We start from the raw sequence: 20,123 nt of genomic DNA on the forward strand, positions 1-20,123 counted from the left end.
CTGCATTTCACATTTCCTTCTCTCTGTAGTTAGACACTAGAAACTTGCCTAGTAAATGAGTTAGTTTCTTCTTTACTAAAAAGCAAAGAGCAATAATTGTCCTCTCTCCTACATCTACATTTTTGCCTTGCTTTTAAAAAATATTATTTATTATTATTGTAGAGGAGATGTACAGAGGGGTTACACTTACGTAAGTCAGGTAATGAGTACATGCCACTTCTTTTCTTGCTCTCTCCCAGTTTTCCCTCCTGTCCACACCCACAAGATGTATAGTTCATATTCCACACAGTGTCTAGTGAATACCACTGCTGCAGCTGTTCATCCTTTATCCCACCTTTTTGTGCCCCCTTTATCCTCCTAAAGAAAAACAAATGAAACAAAAGTAAAAAACAAAACAAACAGCAACTACAACCAAAAAAATCTCGTTTCCATTTCTCGGAGTTCATTTTGTGAAGTATTATTTTTATGATCATATGCACATAGCTATTGAGCCTTGGTGATCTGTTGCTATTAATATCCTCCTCTGGTCTCACACAGTGAGACCAAAGAGCTTTGTCTCTTTTATCTTTCTTTTGCTTCACGCAAAAATCTTTTTGAAATCCTAATCTACTTCTGCTATTTTTCTTTTTCACATACCTACCTTAGGACAGTTGGTATTCCTGCTCCCAAACTCCCATATGCATGGCACCTTCTTTACTATCAATTCTAATGACCACTTCTTCCTTGGACCCTGATATTCTTCTGTTTCTCCAATGTCTATGATTCAACTTTAAAATCATTTTCTGGTCTTTCTTGCTCCAAAAATTTGCATGCCTCTATCCTTTCTGTCCTGAGCTACTCACTTTACTCCAAAAATATTTCCAAAACTATTGGCCAGCCAGGTCCTCATATTATTAAACCTTCTTGCATATTATTCTCTCTTCCTAGAGTTCTTTCCCTTCTTGTCTGAAGACTACTTTTCCTGAACATCCACTGACTTTCTGAAACAGTTCATTTCATTCTACTCCCCCATTCCCTTTTTCCTGAATCAGACCTTTTGTTACTCCAATGTAGAAATAGATCTCAATTTCATTTTCTTTTTTGGCTTAAAGAATAGATATTTCTTCTACTCCCCAGCCCTCTGTATATTTTTTATGTTTTTATTGTAAAAATACTGTACTGAGCGGTTACAGTAACATGAGTAAGGTACTGAGTACAATTCCTATTAAGCATTGTTACCTCCTCCTTTGTTTTTCCCCTACCATCCCTTCCCACCTCACCTCCCCAACTCTTCTCTTTCCCACCTCAAGTTGTAAAGTTCATTTTCAACATAGTATCTTGTACATCTCGTTGTTACAATGGATCAACCTGTATCCTTATTTCAGCATTTTGTTATTTCCCTTCCCCTCCCCAATTTAGAAAACTGTATATACAAGATGCAGGGCACCGGAATCAAATACCATGGAGGAAGAGCATACAAAAGAAACAAAAAGTCACATAGTACAATTAAAATATGTTAAAAACAATAGCGAGCAAGAAAAAAAGAGTTGTGTTGTTAATCTCAGATGATGATAACTCATGTGGCTCCTGTCACCCAGTTATCTGACCCTGGCTTATAATAATCGTTACCATGTAAATTTACTTTCTGAATCTTATTTAGTACTTTGTTAATATTATTTAACGTGCACAAGATTAACTTTTATCTCCTGGAGAAAGTCTTAATTAAAATACATGAACAATGTAATGATGGACTAATCATGGTTATGTAAATCCAATAAGAAAAATCAACAGCCTACTCACAAATACTTCACAAGACAGTTGAGATGATTAAAAATAATAAGTCTGAAAGTTCTTCAAAAGCTGTTAGGCTCAAGATATGTGAATTACTAAATAGAAGGTAAATCTTCATTCTAATATTGATGTATTAGATACCAAGATCTTTATTCAGAACACTAAAGAGAGATAAAAAGAGAGTGCAAAAGAGAAGAGCATGTCATAATGGAAGAAGCAAGAACTAGAAGTAAAACCTTGGTGTCAGTTCCTGTTAGGCCACACCTGTGATCCTATGAAAACCACTTGACCTGTCCAGATCTCCTATTTTGATTTGATAATTAAAGGGTAGTCAAGCATGTTAAAATTCTTTCCCATCTTTAGCAATCCAAGATTTGATAATCAGTGGAAAGAAAGGAGAGACTCAATATAAATCATATAATTTTTCACTATTTTTGTTAACATTCTTCAATTGTCTTGCCCCTTGTTGTTTCCATTGTTTTAATTTGTCAAATCCCCAAAACCCAATTTAAGCCAAATATCTTCCTAATCCACCGTCAAGAGCCAAATACTGGCCAAAAAATCACAGGGAAAAGATATCTGTTTTTATCCTCTTACATTCATCATCTCAAACATTAAATTGTTACTCAGTACTGTTTAGCAGTCATAAAATTTGTTCTAGTAGGAAATAGCTTTCTCATTTTCAGATATGACAGGTTCCTACTTTTCCTTCACCATTGAACATCCCACCCTTTCCCTCATTGTTTTTTTCCTCTTCTGCAGTTATGACTTTATTGTTTTCATTGTGCTTTATGGTGCATATTCTTCATAGAAACGACTCAAGGAGTACCTAAGGCTATAGAAGAAAATATAATGTTTTAAACCAAATACACATTCTGACTTAAATTAACAGCAGACTCTTAAATGAACACTTATGGCCTAGGGGGGATGGCTCAGATAGTAGAGTGCTTACCTGGGAAGCATAAGGGTCTGAATTCAAACCTCCAATACTACCAAAAATATTAACACTTATAATCTAGTTTATGTATATTTTTGAACCCCTTTCAAAGCATTTCCAGTCAGACTTATGGATGCCTTCACCTATGACTTCTATGAAAGCATTAATGTTACTTTGCTGTAATCTTTTCATTTAGGCATTCCTTCAAAAACAGGAGATAAAGGGGAAGAAAACCACCGTTAGTTCTTTTGGGCCCATCTCGAGGGAGAGACAGGAATTGTGAATTACACAGGTGTGCATTAGATTGGAGCTCTGAGCTTGCTAGCCAGAAGGGGAAGAAAGAGCACTCTGTCAGGAAGATAGCGTATACAGAGTCCTCTCGAGGAAATAAGATGAGGTAAGTGCCAGTAGACTAGAGTATATTGAGCAAGCTGAGACAGAAAGTGGGCTGTGACTTCCTTATTAAAAAGTCTCTGTGTCTTGGAGACATTTTCCTATCTGTGTCTATACAGCATCACATCTGTATAACTTGTCTTTCACACATGAAAGCTCTACACAAAGAGATTGTGCAAGGAATGAGCAGGATTGGAAAATTAAATAGATGCTGTGCTACAGGCATTAAAGATGTGTATGTCTACATGAGCCTTTGTGTATGAGAAAGAGATCGAGATACACCAACACTGAAGTGGTGCTGAATCCTCTGACTTTTACAGGATGATCTCTTCTCATACTTTACTGAGAAAAAGCCCACACTCTGTCAGCTTCTCAGGTTTAAATGAAGCAACCTACCTGCAACAATCTTCTCAGGTCTTTATGCTGAAAATAAATGAAGCGTACCGACCTTTATCAAAAGTTAACCTCTCTACTTGTACTCTGTACTCCATTCCCTCTTGCTTTCTAAATGACTTCACTCCCCCAAATCAGATCCTCATTACTTATGCAGCATCAGTATGTCCACTATGCTGGATCATTCTCTTTGGCATAAGTAATTCTCAATTTTCATTTTTCTACAGTAAATACACCATTTCTCTGCTACATTTGATCAATTATCCGTGTAACCTAATATAAGAAACCTTTTATCATTTTCCTCTTAATCTCACCACAGCTTTTTAATACCATCAACAGTCCTGTTAAAATATGTATTCGGCTATTATATATCTTCCTGGTTATCAATCCTACCTTACTTATTCCTCCTTGTAAAGCTTCTCTTCTGGTTTGTCCTCCCATGTTGGGGCTAAAGAAAAGAGAGAGAGAGTAAAATCTTAGTGTAGGACAGTCTTCTGTATAATCTCTGTGGATTATCTCATCTGTGTGTGCATCTATAAATGTTATCTACAATTGCATGACTTCAAAATGTATATCCAAGTCCAGTCTTTTCTTCTGGGAAAATAATAGTGTATTTCTATACTGAATTCTCATAGACATTTCAGACTAAACTTAGGTTTCCCCTAAACTTTTCCTCCACACAATATTTTCACCATGTAAGTAGATGGTATCATTTACTCAAATCACAAACTCTTAAGTCATTTTTGGTAGTTTACTTTTCCTACTCCTCATATCTAATATGTCAGTGAGTCCTGATATTTCTACCTTCCGGAAGTATCTTGAACCTGTCTTCTCTCTCCATCAATACCTTAGACAAGTATCACATGTTCTCTACCGGATCCACTGACTTTCTTAACCTACTGTGTCCATGAAGTTCTCCTTTTAATTTATTTATTACATGATATCAAAACAATTTAAAGTATATATTAGATAACATTGTTGCTCAACACCATCTTGTGAATTTAGTAATTAAAAACAAATTCCTTAGCATTGTCTTAAGTATGTGGATGATTTTTTCTTCTTCCTTCTTTCTTCCCTTCTTCTCTTGCTCTCCCTCCTTCCCTCCCTCCTTTTCCCCCTTTTCCCTTGCTTCATTCCTTCCTTCCCTCCTCCCTTCCTTCCTCCTTTGCTAACTTCTTCCCTTCCTTCCTCTTTCTCTCTCTCTTGCCCTCAGCATATACACACAAATTGTGACTCCACTACTAACACTGGGAGATCTTGCTAATAATTTTTAAGGGCTAGACATCTTTTGCATGAATGAATTTATAAAATAGGAAACAGACATGACGTTACATTTTAGTCAATTTACACATAAATTACTAAGCTTATTCATTGTAGATAGCTCTACCAACATAGTAGAATGCAGTAAAGATTTTCAAGGTTGGACATTTCTTCCTGTTTTCAAAATAAAAATTGGTGAAAGCTTGTATATTTTGTGGCATAGTAACAATTTCAAGAACATATACATTTTAAATACAATTGAAGTCATGGATTAACTTTCCAAATGGTTCCTCAGAGACTAAAGCCAAATATATATATTAAGTTGACAAATACTAAGCTAGAAAAAGTTAATTATGCTTGATACATATGAAGTCTCTGAGCAGTTTTTTCCTACAATATGATGCATTTTATTTTTAATTTTTGTTGATTTATTTTTAGATTCAAAATATGACTAACACTGAAAAAGGAAATATGACTCAAATTTCTGAAATCATCCTTTTGGGTTTTGGGAGTCTTCATGGCATTCAATTTCTTCTTTTTGGTATATTTCTAACAATTTATGTGATGACTCTTATGGGTAACATTTTGATCCTAACTGTGGTGTCAGCTGATAGCTACCTTCACACCCCTATGTATTTCTTTCTTGGTCACTTTTCATTCCTTGAGATTGGCTATACCACTACCATTGAACCCATATTGCTCCGGACATTTCTGTCAGCTCATGTGTCGATTTCTTTCTCAGCCTGTGCTTGTCAGTTTTATTTTTTTGCTTCCCTGGTGGCTACCGAATGCTTTTTCCTGGCTGTAATGTCTTATGATCGCTACATAGCCATCTGTAACCCTCTGCACTACTCCAGCATCATGGACTTCTGGAGTTGCTTCCAACTAGCTGCTGCCTCTTGGATGGCTGGATTTCTAGCACCCATCCTTCTCATGGTCCTTATTTTTCGTTTAACATTCTGCTCTGACAATAAGATTGACCATTTCTTCTGTGATTTGAAGCCCATCATGAAACTGGCCTGCACTGATACTGAAGTGGCTGAGATGACTTCTTTTATATGTACTTCTTTATTTGCCCTTGGCCCGTTCCTGCTAACCATAGCTTCCTATATTTACATCATCTCCACCATTCTGAAGATTCCTTCTGCCACAGGTAAGCGGCGGGCTTTTTCCACCTGTTCTTCCCACTTGACAGTCGTCAGTCTCTATTATGGGACACTGGGAATTGTTTATGGCTTCCCATTAGGACCTCAGTATGAAGGTGTATTAAAGTTGCTTTCCCTTCTGTATACAGTGCTTACCCCTGTCCTCAATCCTGTGATTTATACACTAAGGAACAACGATGTGAAAGTAGCTCTGAGAAAATTGGCACAATATAGGATATAGACCTGGTCAAAAAAACGTTTGGAAGTTTTAGTGGCTCTTGGAACTTGCTAAGATCCCCAACGAATTGGAAACATTTCTATAGTGTCAACAATTGTTTGTGAGGAATGCATGTGTAACTAAGGGCAACTCATTGGGAAGTACACAAAACAAAAAATATTATTGTGGATAATGTTCCTTAGGAGAATATGGCTTAGAAATGTAATGTGATTTGAGTCTGAGTGTCTCTTATTCCTTCAACAAGACTTGCTAAAAAATAAAAAAGAGTGAGATAAAAATGTCAAGAAATTAAAATTAGATTCGTTTTACTTTTAGGATTATTTGTAAGAACCATCTTACTGGTTCAATAAAGTAACTCATACCCAGAGACTGGAATATAATACATTCAGAAACAAAAAAAAAAAAATAGAGGCAGCAGAAAACAGCAAGTTAAATACCTTGGGTAGTATGCAAGTGTGCATTGATGTAGTAATTAAAGTAGATTTAGGGGAGAACTCAGTGTAATATCTTAGAAAGGCAAATTCATAGTTCAACAATATAAACACCAGAGTACTTGTATGTGAAAGGAGTAAGGAGAGGTCAAAGGGAGGAACTTAGACAAATGAAGAGAAGAGGGAGAATGCAGTTAAAATTCAATGTGTGTACTACAGAACTAAAAAATGTGAGGGAAGAGGCTAGTTGGGAGGGATGGATGTGAAAGTTGAAAGGGGTGAAATTGATCAAGATGCATTGTATTCATAAACTGCTTTGTTGAATAGCAACACCCTTGCACAACTGAAGTAAGCCAGGCCCAAAGAAACATAGGTCCCATTGTTTCCCTTATTTGCAATAACTAGTATATGTCTAGGACAAGCAGAAAAGGTCAAAAGCTATGTACATATGACCATATAAGATGATGCTAAGCAAAATGAACCCCAAGATAGGGACACAAGAGGTTTTATCTTTGCTGTTGTTGTTTTAATGTACTTAAAACATACTATGTGATTTTTTTTTGTTTCTCTTGTATGTTTTCCCCCCATGGTATAATCTCTGTTTTCATTGTATTTGATTCCAGTGCACTGCATCTTATATATACATTTTTTCTAATTTGGGAAGGAGAAGGGATATAACAAAATGCTGAAATAAGGATACAGACTGACCCATTGTAGAAATGAGATGTACGAGACAGGATGTTGAAAATGAGCTTTACAGCTTCTCGGTAGGGGGTGGAGAGGGGAAAAAAGTGGTAGGGAGGTGGGTAGGGAAGGGATGGTAGGGGAAAAACAAAGGAGGGGGTAACAATGCTAGATAGGAAATGTATTCATTACCTTACTCATATAACTGTAATCCATCCTTCTGTACAGTATCTTTACAATAAATAAATAAATATATACATATATTTTAAACATAAGTAAATAAAAAAGAACAAGTGAGTGTTGTATGCATTGACATATAGAATGCAGCACTATCGCTATATATAGATATCGATATGACAAAAACAAACTGTGGTCAGGCATCAGTGGCTCAACTTTATAATCCTAGCTATTCAGAAAGCTGAGACAGGTAGGATGGTTGTTAGGGTAGAAAAGACCCCATCTTTAAAATAGCCAGCAAAAAACAGGGCTGGAAGCATGGTTCAAGTGGTAGAGCATAAGCCTAGTGCACAACCCTAAATTCACATCCCAATACCACAACACAAGACGAAATGTGGTATAGTGTGCCTAGTACAGCACCATTTGTGTAAAAATAAGATAAAATATTATATACTTACTAGTAGATGTATAGACTGTTCTAGGAAGATCAATATAAATTAGAGTACATCTTGTCTCTTGGTAAAGAAACTGAATTGTGGAAACGTACCCCTTTGAGGTAGAATTTATGTAAATAAATTCCCTACTGAAAATCCGTCAAAGTTTAACAAATCATTGAAAATTAAGCAAAAGGTAGAAAGAGCCTACCTTTATAAAGTATTATGGAAGTTGATCTAGATGTGTTTTACCCTTCACAGGAAAATTATAAACTCTCTAGCTCTCTAAGAACAGGGACCTTAATACTTACTACCTCTATATTCCACTCCTTCCTCTGTGTCCTGAAGGTGTACAGCAGATACATTTGACTGAATTACTACTATAATTCAAGATAGGATAGCTCAGCATCTACTGAGTACAACAGTTACAGCAACTTGACATATTCCTATATCTAGAATAAAAAACCCAAGGTGGGAAAATACAAGCTGTACTTCAAATATTCTTAGTCCAGTATGACACTACAACCATAAATTCCTGCAAGGGGCTGAAATGATGTAAGACAGTTTCCTAGACTCTTCCTTACACTATTGTCAGATCAATCATTCTATAATGAAAACGCATCCAAATTCCTCCAGTGTTGTGACTTCTACCACAAGGATCTCCCTCCATCCCCAATAAAAAAAATCATTCTCTTTGTGATGCTATAACTTTGTACATGCTGTTTCAATTTTTCCTCTTCGTCTCTTCTCCTGGGTTAATCCCTTTTCATCCTTCATTCATAAAATGTTAAGTGTCACAAATTTTGTGAAGTACTGTAATCCTTCATTGGTCCTTTAAAGCCAAGTCCTCTTTTCTCCTATGCTACTATGGGACTTTGCATATATATTTACCTGATTATATTGTGCATAATGTTTGCATATGTATCTATACCTCAACCTAATAATGAATTCATGTAGCTATGTGTCTTACACGGTGCAGGTTTTTACCTGTTTAAATTAAAGGTTAGAATATATATCTTCTGAATAGTTCTAGTTTGAAGAGACTGACATTTCTCTTGGGGACAAATTTGACAATAAAATTCGTGGTAAGATATGAATATTGAGAAGTTCCTCTTAGAATCAAAGACCAACATTTCTTTGAGTCCTGGGAAAGTGACCATAAATAATTCACTCATCCATGTTGGATCATTTGCTAAATATAATTTTAATACATAAATATGTTACTATGAACTTAAGCATAAATTCTTCATAAGTACATAGCACATTTCTAGCTAAAAGAGAAGGCCTATATGAATCTATCTTGTAAACTCTTCAGTCTAACCACTGGACCATCTGTCTGTACAATATATCCACAGAGCTGGAACCTATTTAATATTTGTTCAACTCAGCCAAGGAAAGGTGGAGTGGCCTGACCTCCTGGGAATATCATTGTCCTCTGAAGAGGAGATCTTCAAGTTTTAACACTCATATCATCAACTCTGAAGTTACAGGTCTTAGAGATATGTGAGGGTAGAATATACTAGAGGAAAAGAAGCATGGCAGAGAAGGGGAAGAATATGTCCACCTGGAAAGTTTGAATCATTGCTTCCTTCACAAAGCAAATGCCATCTGCCAATGACAAGGCAACTGGTCCATGGAGAGCAGCAATTAGAGCTAATTGGGTTTCTTCATTTTAATACCTGAGACAGGGCCCTATAGAGATCAAGTAAGAAGACTTATTAAAGGCAAGCTGTTATCTGCATTCCATTTAATTCAAAATACTTAGGGAGAATGATTATGTGCCATGTTCTCTGAGTATAACTAAAGCTCAAGTGGTGATTTATAGAAGTTTAGAGACTTAAGTTCTTTCCATCTATTTGTTTATTTGCTTATTTCTTTTATATATACTATTAGCCTACACTAGCTGTTCAAATGGGTTTCATTGTGGTATTTACATGCATGCCGACAATGCAGTTTGACCAAATTTGTCCACTAGATTACTCTAGCCCACCCTCTTCCCCACTTTGAAAAGTAATTTTAACAGGTTTCACTGTTCTATTTTTATATATACATATAAAATACTTTGACCATATTCACTTGTCTTCATTCTCTCCTTTTGCTTCTCCTCTCTCACTTGTATTCAAATAGAACCTATCTGTTAAGCCGGAATTCAGATAAATTATCAGGTTAAAACCCTTAGCATATAAAGACAATGCAATGAGAAAGGGGAGGTCACAGTTCAATCTCGCCTATATGAAGCCAAACTGCATAAAAAACAAGAACTGAAATAAACATGTATGTTTAGGGGCACTACATATGAAATGTTGTCCAGTGTCCAATTGTATTTTTTGCTACCTGGAAGAGTTCAAGTAAACTTGCAACTCAGATTAGTTTGTGATTGAACTTAGACAAGCAACTTAGCCTCCCTAATTAAAGGTCTCCTGTATAATACTACTGTATATTATTATTTATTTATCTTAAAAAACTCCTAGGAGGATTAAGGGAACACATGCAAGATTATTGGTACAATAAATATATTCAGTACATATTAATACTTTAATAGTTATTACTATCATCATTGGTAGGCACCATGAGCCCTTTTCTGGAACAGGGAGGTATCTGAATAATTGAGAACTTGACTGACAACTGAAAGCAAATGCTAGAAAAATCGAGGTCAAGTTTCTAAGGCTTCTCAGTTTTGCCTGGGTCTCAGTTTACTGTTGTTGTAGGTAGGTAAAATACAAATTCATTATCAACACATTTTTTCTCTGGTTAACTAAGTTGCATTGTGGAAGCTTTGTGTCCTATAGTCCCACATCTATCTTTTAACTGCAGTTGAAATAATATCACCAGACTAGATCCACCTTAATTTTCTGCAAAAATATTGTTTTATTCTTTCTTTACTTAATTCCTTGTTTTTCTTCCATAAGAAAGAAACACGTTATTACCACCCTTCTGACAGCAACTAGTATGAAAATTAAGCAAAGGAGGTGCTTCAAAAAAGGCTATGGAGGAATAGACGTTTCAAACTTCCAAGAATTTGACCTATACCAGTCAAACTTTATCATGTACCATTGTACTCTGTGTGCTCTGTCCAACTAGTACACTACTTGAATTTCTTGAATTTGTAAACAATTTCTATGCCTTACACTGTGTGCCTATGGTCTTCCCTCTGCTTGGAATCAGAACTTGTCATAATTGGATCCTTCTTATTCTTCTGCTGTCTTCTTAAATTCGATATTGGATATAGGTATTTTCTGGTGAGCTCATATAATTTCTAAACCTACAGCATCACCTAGCCCTACCTACTGAGGCTCCATTTCAATATTTCATTATTATTCTTATCATTTAGCAAAGTGGTACTTATATAGCCACTTTTGTTTATAATTTTTTCATGTGTGTCTTTCAGAACTACTATGGCCTGTTTCATAGTAAGCACTCAATATATATTGGATCACCAAATGTCATTGGAACTCGCACCTCTTGCTTAGTCATTGGTAAGTTTGTGGCTTGATATATAAGTGGCTTTGGGCCCCAAAGCAGCATTCAAAATGGAGTGAGTTATTTCCAAGTTTACACATAGAAAATGATGCAAGTTTTACTTTGTTGTAATCTTATTTTTGTAGCACTGCCATGCCATGTAAGAAATCTAATTACCCTGAAGTTACAATAAGTCACATGGAAAGATCATGTGCAAGTTTTACAATTAATAGTCTCAAGGAGACAGAAGTATTTTCCATACAGTATCTATTGATCTATATAATACCTGAAAATTCATTATTTTCCTGTTGATTAGTGGAATCTGTGTCCTCCCTCTTTGAATGTGGAATTGTAATGACTGACAATTTGAGTATGACCAGGATACTAACTTTGGCTACCAGCAACTACCATCATAAATTGTCAAGTATATGAGTGCAGATGTCTGTAGATGGTGTTTGCTTTCAAGTCACTATTAGTCATACGACTTCCCAGACTGAGGTCATGGATATTGTGGGATAGATATATGCTATTTTCACTGAGTTCTGCCCAGACTCCTAACCTACAAAATCTGTGAGCCTAATTAAGTTGTTGATTTAGTCCATTAATTTAAGTGTAATTTTTATGTAAAAATGATAACCAGGATAGTGGCCACAAAATCCATGTTAGTTCAGGAGGCACAAACTAAGAGATTTCAGCTGTATGGGAAAATGTCTCTTGATAGGTACTGGTGATATATATCACAATGTTAAACTTTCAGTTTTGTTTCATTTCATAAATAGGTTTACTGATACACAATAACACTCATGAAAAAAATGTAGGAAATCTTGGTTAAGTTAGAGAGTAGGGTATAAACACCAAATAAGTTTTCTTTAAAACTATTTTTTATTTTTTTATTTTTATTTTTTAGTCGTGGGGCTTGAACTCTGGGTCTGGGCGCTATCCCTCAGCTCTTCAGCTCAAGGTGAACACACTACCACTTGAACCACAGCACCATTTCCTTCTTTAAAAGTTTTAACTATCTTTACGTAGTTATACAAAGAGGTGTCATTTAACAAAGCAGTTTATGAATAGAATGCATTTGATCAGTGTCATTTCCTTCAATATTCTTACTCTTGTTCAACCTACCCCTGCTCTTACTTTTCTTAATTTTGTGGTATATAATGAAATTATACACTCACTTAAAACATTACTTATCTGAAGTGAAACTTCTCTAATCCTCCAAAACAGAGGTTCATTCTGGTTGCTAGCACTGTCTAGAGGATTCCATTAATATACTTGTCATATTTATTGTACATGTAACTCACAAGTTCTTCTCTTGAACATATATCTTGCCTATACCACTTGCCTTCCAAAAGCCTTGAACTGAGCATTCAGTGACTATATTTTGGTGATTAAATGAGTATTTGTCATATCCAAGTAATGACTACTAACCTGGCCTGCCCCTGCTTAGCTTCTGACATCAGACATGGTAGGGCACATTCAGGGTGTAATGCCCATAGACAAAAATGAATGTCTCTAATGAGAATTTTCATCTTTCCCGGTTTCAGTCTCTTCTAAATGGCAGGCTTGGCTGTGTATTAGGTCGACACCAACCTCCCTGAAACAAATATGGAATATAGATGAGGGTCTGAGCCATCTGTGCTGTTTTGTTTGATTTAAGGTCGTCTGTGGCTTTCACCATCCAGATTTTACCAGTAGCATCTCATACATTCATTTCCTGCCATTCTGTTTCCTACAGAAGTAAACACATGGATGGATGGGCACGGTAATGAGGAAGCCAAGGCTATAGCTAAAAGAAGCAATAGCCACAATAATGACAAGTAGATTTAACACTGAAGGACATTTTTACTGAATTCCAGGCAGTGTGATAAGGTTTCATATACATGATCTTATGTAGTCTTCACAATAGCCATATGTGATATATGCTGTTATTATCACCATTTTTTACATGTGAGGAAAATAATGTTCAGAGAAGATAAATACCAGAATTTTGCTGTGAGCGAGTTGTGAGATCCAAATCTAGCTATTTGAATCTACAGCTTAGTGTGCTGCTATGTACCCTCACGAGTAAGCTGGTTTCCTCAGAATTTTTAACAACCATTTGATATTAATTACAAAATAAAAGCAACATATGTCTGGAATTTAAAGGCCTCACTAGTTTCACTGGGTGGAGGACAGTTTTTTAAAAAAAAATATTGTAAAGGTGATGTACAGAGGGGTTACAGTTGTGTAAGTCATGTAATGAGTACATTTCCTTTTGAACAGTGTTACCCTCTCCCTCATTCTCCCCCCTCCTGACTTCCTCTCCCCAAAGTTGTATATTCCAACATAATGTCTAGTGGGTTTCACTGTCGAATTGGTTCACCCTTTGTCTCACTGTTTCTGTGCTTCCCCTTCCCCTCCCCAAAACAGATAAACAAAACAAAGAGTCAGAAATTAAAAAAAAAACAGCAACAGAAGGGAATAAACAAAAGGGAAAAAAGAAGAAAAGAATCATAAGCAATATAATTTTAAAAATTCTTATTTCCTTTTCTTGGAGTTCAGTTCAGTAAGCATCATTTTATATGATCTTATGCACGTAGCCATGGAGCCCTTACAATTCTCTTAAGAATATAGGAAGGAGGTTTTGAAAGTGAGACCAGAGGAGGATTTTCTCTGTAGTGGGAATCTCTCCCCTGAGAGATATCTTCAGTGATGACCATCTCAATGATTTCATAAGATCAAGGAAGGGGAGAGAATGTACACAGGGACTTCATCCATTTTTCCCTTATCCTGTGATCCACCTGCCTTGGGGCCCCACCCACTGGGATTCAGAACACATCTCTATCCCTATGTTGCCATCACTATCCAGGAATCGGATCCTCTGATCCCTTCTTAAAAGTCCCTCTGGAGCAGCAATAAGTACCTTCTGAAATTGGCAAAGAACAGAATAAGAAACCTGGTTCTTGATGGGCACTTCAGATGAGGGGACATTTTGCATAACAGCCAGGGGTGGCTTTTGGGCAAAGATACCTCCACGTTTCATCCTCTATTAAGAGACAAGCACTTGAAGATGATGATGGATGCCCACACAGTAACTGCACTGGTAACATGGATACAGATTGAGAGATACAGAAGGTCTGACAAACTCGGGAAAGAAACAAAGAATTTGGTTTAACTGTTTGGAAGTAATACTAATTATAGGCATTTATGTGAACTGTTTACAATTTATGCCAAATTGCTACCCAGCACAATAACAATTATGCATATCATTAAATATGTGTCAGATTAATTTTGTTGTACATTTTGATTATCACAGCAAACCTATGTGTGTACGCTCTGTCTTTATAATTTGTTGCTCAGATTGCTCACAAGTTAGGAATAAATGAGACAGAACCTTAGCTGGGGGGGGAGTGCCGAGAGTGGGGAAGGTGCAGAGGCGGCTGCCTGCAGTTGAATATTTACTATGGGTAACGCACAAAGTGGGTAATCAACAAATGCATAAATCCCAGAAGCTTAACTTCATTGGAGCTCTGCAGGCAATTCTACAATCTTTTATGCATTTATTCTTGGTTCTTTGCATGTATTCATGCCCACAGCATGTCCCAAACCTTTTCTGGTCCACTTGGCTTCTCCAGTTGCTCCCTGCTGTCTCCACTCTTGCTCAGTGGGTTAAGGATGACCTCATCTCTGGTTCCACTTAGTTCATCTGGTTGATAATTCTTTAGTCTGACTCCAACTTTTCTTTCAGGCTGAAGTCCCTTCCTCTGGGTCTCTTGCCTGTAACAGGTAGGGTGATTCTTTCATCCTATTTCCCCAGACTGGTTCCTTAGCTCAGTATTTCATTGCCTTCAATTGCTTTCCAGGATATTTTGTCACACACGTAGTAGGTACTTGATAATCTTTATTGAGGCTTCCTTCAGACATACATGGGGCACTGTGGTAACACATACACAAATACCCAAACATGCATGGAAAAACTCTTCTTGCTATTCTTTCTGTTTCCACCATTTATTTTCTTCATCTAAGTTACCCTTGTACTTATTATACATCTTCCACATCCAATCACCAGAAATTCACTGAGGGCAAGGTGCATCTCTGTTACTTTTTTTCTAATTTCTTATCCCAGACTTAAGTATTTAATGCATGCTGATAGGTCCTCACTCACAGATCCTCACAGGCTGATTCTCCTGTGGAAGAATGGGAATGTATGGTGCTTCTTTCTCCAGGTTTCTCTTGGAGACACTGAGCAGGTGAATAGAAAGCATGTGATTAGTATTACACAGAATAAAGTTCCACTGTAGCCTTTGCCATTTAGTAACTAAGAGAATTTGAACGACTGGTTTCATCTTTTTGAGGCCTAATCATGTCATCTATAAACTGAGGAAATGGATAGAACCTGTATTGTAGCAATTGTTGTGAAGATAAATTCACATGCTGATGAAAAGGGCCTGACACATCAAGTAATGATTCTCCTCAGGCAGAAATTTTCAGCTCCTCTGGCTAACTCACCCTGAAGATTTGTTCCTCCTACTATGGAAATAATGAGCCACGATTTCAATCACCTCAAGCCTTACTTATTATCTATATTCATCTTTCATTCTTAGCTCCAAATCAGTAGCTTTCATTCCTATGAGACCCAGTACTCCTTCTTAATAACAACTATTTTGTGACTCACTCGCACTATCCTGTTGTGAAGCTCATTGATATAATTTAAGCAAAATCAGTATGGTGACCTAACAATAAATATACATGAGAAATAAAAGGAAAGTAATTTACAATAAAATGGTATGCATTGCAATATATAAATTCATAGGCATGACTCCATCAGATAAGATAATGAAATACATGATTGTGGCAACTTGGAGTAAATAAGTTTATTTTTAAAAGGATTGCTTGATAAGAAATGTACTGATTACCTTGCTCATGTAACTGTAACCCCTCTGTTCAATATTTTCACAATAAAAAACATTAAAAAAATAAAAGGGTTGGTAGTCACTACATGTAAGAAAGGAAAATATAAAAAGTGAAGATTCAGGAAAACAATAGGACAAAATTACTGTTATGGTAAGAAATGATTCAAACACATATAAATTGGTGTTATGTATCTCACTTATATTCTTAAAGCCTACTGGAATAATTTAAAGTTGTATGGGATACAGAACAGTTCTTCATTGTGTAGCATTCAATGCTTTTAATGGTAACTAGCATCTGTAGCTCTATCCTCCAAATCTCAGTAGCACCTACCTATGATGACTAAAATGTGCCTATAATACTTTCTAAATACCTTCTATATAATACCTACCAAATACCTTCTAACACACAGAACTCTACTTTTTGAGAATCAGTCTAAAACACAGAATCAATGTAGTACATAGTCATGATATAACATATCGTATAGTATCATGAACTTGCTTTTCTCAGATGTAAGAATCTTCATTAAAATGATAGTGACAGAAACTAACTATATAGCCTTTACTCCCTCATGTGCCACTCAGATTCTGTTTCCACATACTGAATACCAATTCAGCACAGTATCATTGATTCTGTCCATTTAACTTTCAGGTCATAAAGTCAATCCCTTCTCCATTAGGTCAACCTGCCTACACAAAACAGTATCTTGGTAATAATAGAATGTTCCCCAAAGACCATGTTGCCTATGACTACCATTTAAATTTCTGTCACTTTGAACTCCCTTCCTTTTCAATGTCACTGAGCCGCTGAGTCTTTGACATCCAGCTAATAAATATTTTATGGCTGACATGTTTTCTTGATTCTATCTTGATTAGTTTTTAAGTGCCAATTTTTAATGTTAACCGATTTTTCTTCTGATCACACCCAAATATAGTTTTTTCATGATGATATTGAGGAATTGTTTTTGATGCTTCATGGATATTGTTCAATCCAAACTGATCATTTAGTGAATATATTATTTCCAGATCTTCATAATTTTCAGAAAAAGGTTGGAACTATTTTAAATGTTCAGTTATAATACAGAAAGTAATGTATATCATTAACATTGTATGATAGTCATATAATACACAACAGTCCAATCATCCCTCTCTTCACCTATCAATCTGTGATATTTGTTGATGAGTTTTAAAATGAATGGCAACCATCAATAAATTCTTCCTTAAATCCTTCAAATTTTTTATTGTTACCTAGAATAGAGTTTATATAACTACATAATTTTTTATATTTTTGTATTTTATATTTATAAATAATGTGAAATGCCTTAAATCTACATTTATGTATCTTTGATAAATGCATACATGTATATCTTTCAGAATATAGAACGTTTCCATCAGTCTAGGCTGTCTAATTGCCCAAGCCAGGCACAACTAGAGGCAACACACAGTTTTGACTGTTTTTCTGTAATAAAAATATTATCCATTCTGGAACTTCAAATGAATTTAGTAAAACACTATGCACCTTTATATGGATAAGTTGCTTTCAGACAAAATAATATTTTTAGATTCATCCATATTGTTCGCCCTCCAGATTATTGTGACTAATGTACAATTTTATGAATACGTCAATGCTTGTCTATTCATGCTCATACTGATAGACCTCTAGGCTGTTCCCAGTTTTCTACTATAATTAAATTGTCTATAAACGTCCATGTACAAATTTTTATGTGGGCAAACGCTTTTTATTATGTTGACTAAATAGATGTGAATGATATTCTTTTGTCATACGATATTTGACATTTTAAAGAAGAAAAGGCTAGGACATTTTTCCAAAGTCACAGGAAAATTTTGAGTGTTCTACTTCCTTGCACACATTGGGTAGTGATAATTGTCTTAATTTTAGATATTCAGGTGGGTGGGTGTTGATATTTCCTGTGGTTTTAATTTGGTTTCCTATGATGACTAATGATATTGAATACTTTTTCATAAGTATTGTCCATTTATATATTTGCCCTTTTTAAATGGCTGCCAAAGCGTTTTGCTTTTTTAAAATATTTTGAAATAAAATTTGAAATAAATTTAGATATATGTCAGGGTCATGAGAATACTCCAGAGAGTACATATTCACAATGGAATTTTGCTCATCCATTAGGAAGAATAATATTATGTCCTTTGCAGGAAAATGGATGGACCTAGAACAAATCATGTTAAATGAGGTAAGCCAAGCTCACAGAGACAAATAGCATGTTTTCTCTCATATGTGGAAGCCAGATCTAAAAATCTAACTGGACATGATAACCTATACATGGCTCTAGGCATTCACACACAAACCATCAGGCTAAAGGAGGATACCCTAAGGGGAGAAACACAAGATGTAAATTCTCTGAACATTTAAAATGCTATTAATCCCTATGAATTCCAAGAAATGGAATCATAGTTTAGCTGTTGGTGGTGGTGGTGCTTACAAATACCTTTGTTTTTGCTCTGGGCATATTTTTCTTTTTAGGGGGACTAATATGGGATGCAGAAAGGGAGGAAGGAAGGGAGAACAAATGCAATCATGCTATTCAGTATATACTATGTGGAAAATGAACTATGTAACTTGTGGACCAGGATGAGAGGTGGAAACAAGGGAAAACGAATGAAGAGGTGATATTTTCCAAAAAATAAATGTACTCATTACCTGACTTATGAATCATAACTCTTTACAATACCTTAATAATAAAATTGTCTTAAAAACAATGCTACAGAGGGTATCCTTGTCTGCCTTTTTTTTTTTTTGCCAATCGTGGGGCCTGAACTCAGCCTGGGAGCTGTACCTCAGCTCTTTAGCTCAAGGTTAAAATTCTACCACTTGCACCACAGTGCACTTCCAGCTTTTTCTGCTTATGTGGTGCTGAGGAATTGAACCCAGGGCCTCATGCCTGCAAGGCAAGCACTCTACCACTGAGATACCTTCCCAGCCCTTGTCTGTTTTCTATCCTTGTAACACTAGCTTCATAGAAAGAAAAATTTGGTAGTATTCTCTCCTTTTGTATTTTGTTCAGTAAGTGAATAGTACTGGAGTAAATTTTTTTAATATCTTTCAGATTCAGAAAAGGATCTGTCCAGTTTTGGGCTCTGCATTGTTAGGGAGATTTCTTATTACTGCTCCAACTTCACTCCATATGCCCAAGGAAATCTATACATACCCACTTGAATAGTTAAAATTAAGACAATTATCACCACTCAATGAGTGCAAGAAAGTAGAACAATTTTTAAAAATGAGCACTACAGAGAGTTATGGGACACCTATGGTCCCTTAACGTCAGCATGTAATATAATCATAATATATACATTTGTGGAAAATGAACATCGGCACATTGCTGTTAAGGATCCTAGCAGTCTTCTCATAGATGTCCTTTTGCTGGACCAGTACCCTATCCAACATGCCACATTGCATCACTTGTCATGAGGCCTCATGCTTCTCCAGGCTGTGATGGTTCCTCACTTTTTCCTTTTATCACTGTCACACAGTTTAGGATCACTGTAGAATGATCTTCAACTTGGCTTTTTCTAATTTTTTTTCAAAGTAGAATAAGGTCATGTGCTAAAGAGGGAAATGCCACAGAAGTGAAGTATCCTTTCTAGCACATCCTGTGGGGATAGTGGAGGAGAGGGTAAATGACAAAGGATTTATCAATGATGATATTAACCTTTCCCATTTAGTCAAGGTAACATCTTTCAGGGATTCTTACTATGAAGTTACTCTTCATAGTAACAGAACAATAGCACATACTTGCTAACCATTCATGATATTTCTGTTAGAAGGAAATTATCAACTTGATCTCACACTTAAGCCAAAGAGAATTGTGCTTCATGTACTAGACGAAGGAATAACAAAGACTTTTATTACCATATCTTAAGATAACCA

The 20,123-nt window shown here is 35.9% G+C and overlaps 1 protein-coding gene across 1 annotated transcript; it reads left to right on the top strand.

Annotated features, from left to right (window-relative positions):
* Positions 1-5,224: 5,224 nt before the first annotated feature.
* On the top strand, positions 5,225-6,139 carry LOC138839743 (olfactory receptor 10A4-like). Its single transcript, XM_070039309.1, has one exon. The coding sequence runs from the start codon at positions 5,225-5,227 to the stop codon at positions 6,137-6,139; it is 915 nt and encodes a 304-aa protein (XP_069895410.1).
* Positions 6,140-20,123: the final 13,984 nt, after the last annotated feature.

Source organism: Dipodomys merriami, unplaced genomic scaffold (genome assembly GCF_024711535.1).
Source record: "Dipodomys merriami isolate MVZ:Mamm:240054 unplaced genomic scaffold, mDipMer1.0.p SCAF_3, whole genome shotgun sequence".
Classification (NCBI taxonomy): Eukaryota; Metazoa; Chordata; class Mammalia; order Rodentia; family Heteromyidae; genus Dipodomys; species Dipodomys merriami.

What these genes read in the sequence shown, in the direction of transcription:
- LOC138839743 (XM_070039309.1), top strand. Translation starts at nt 5,225, where the DNA reads ATGACTCAAATTTCTGAAATCATCCTTTTGGGTTTTGGGAGTCTTCAT.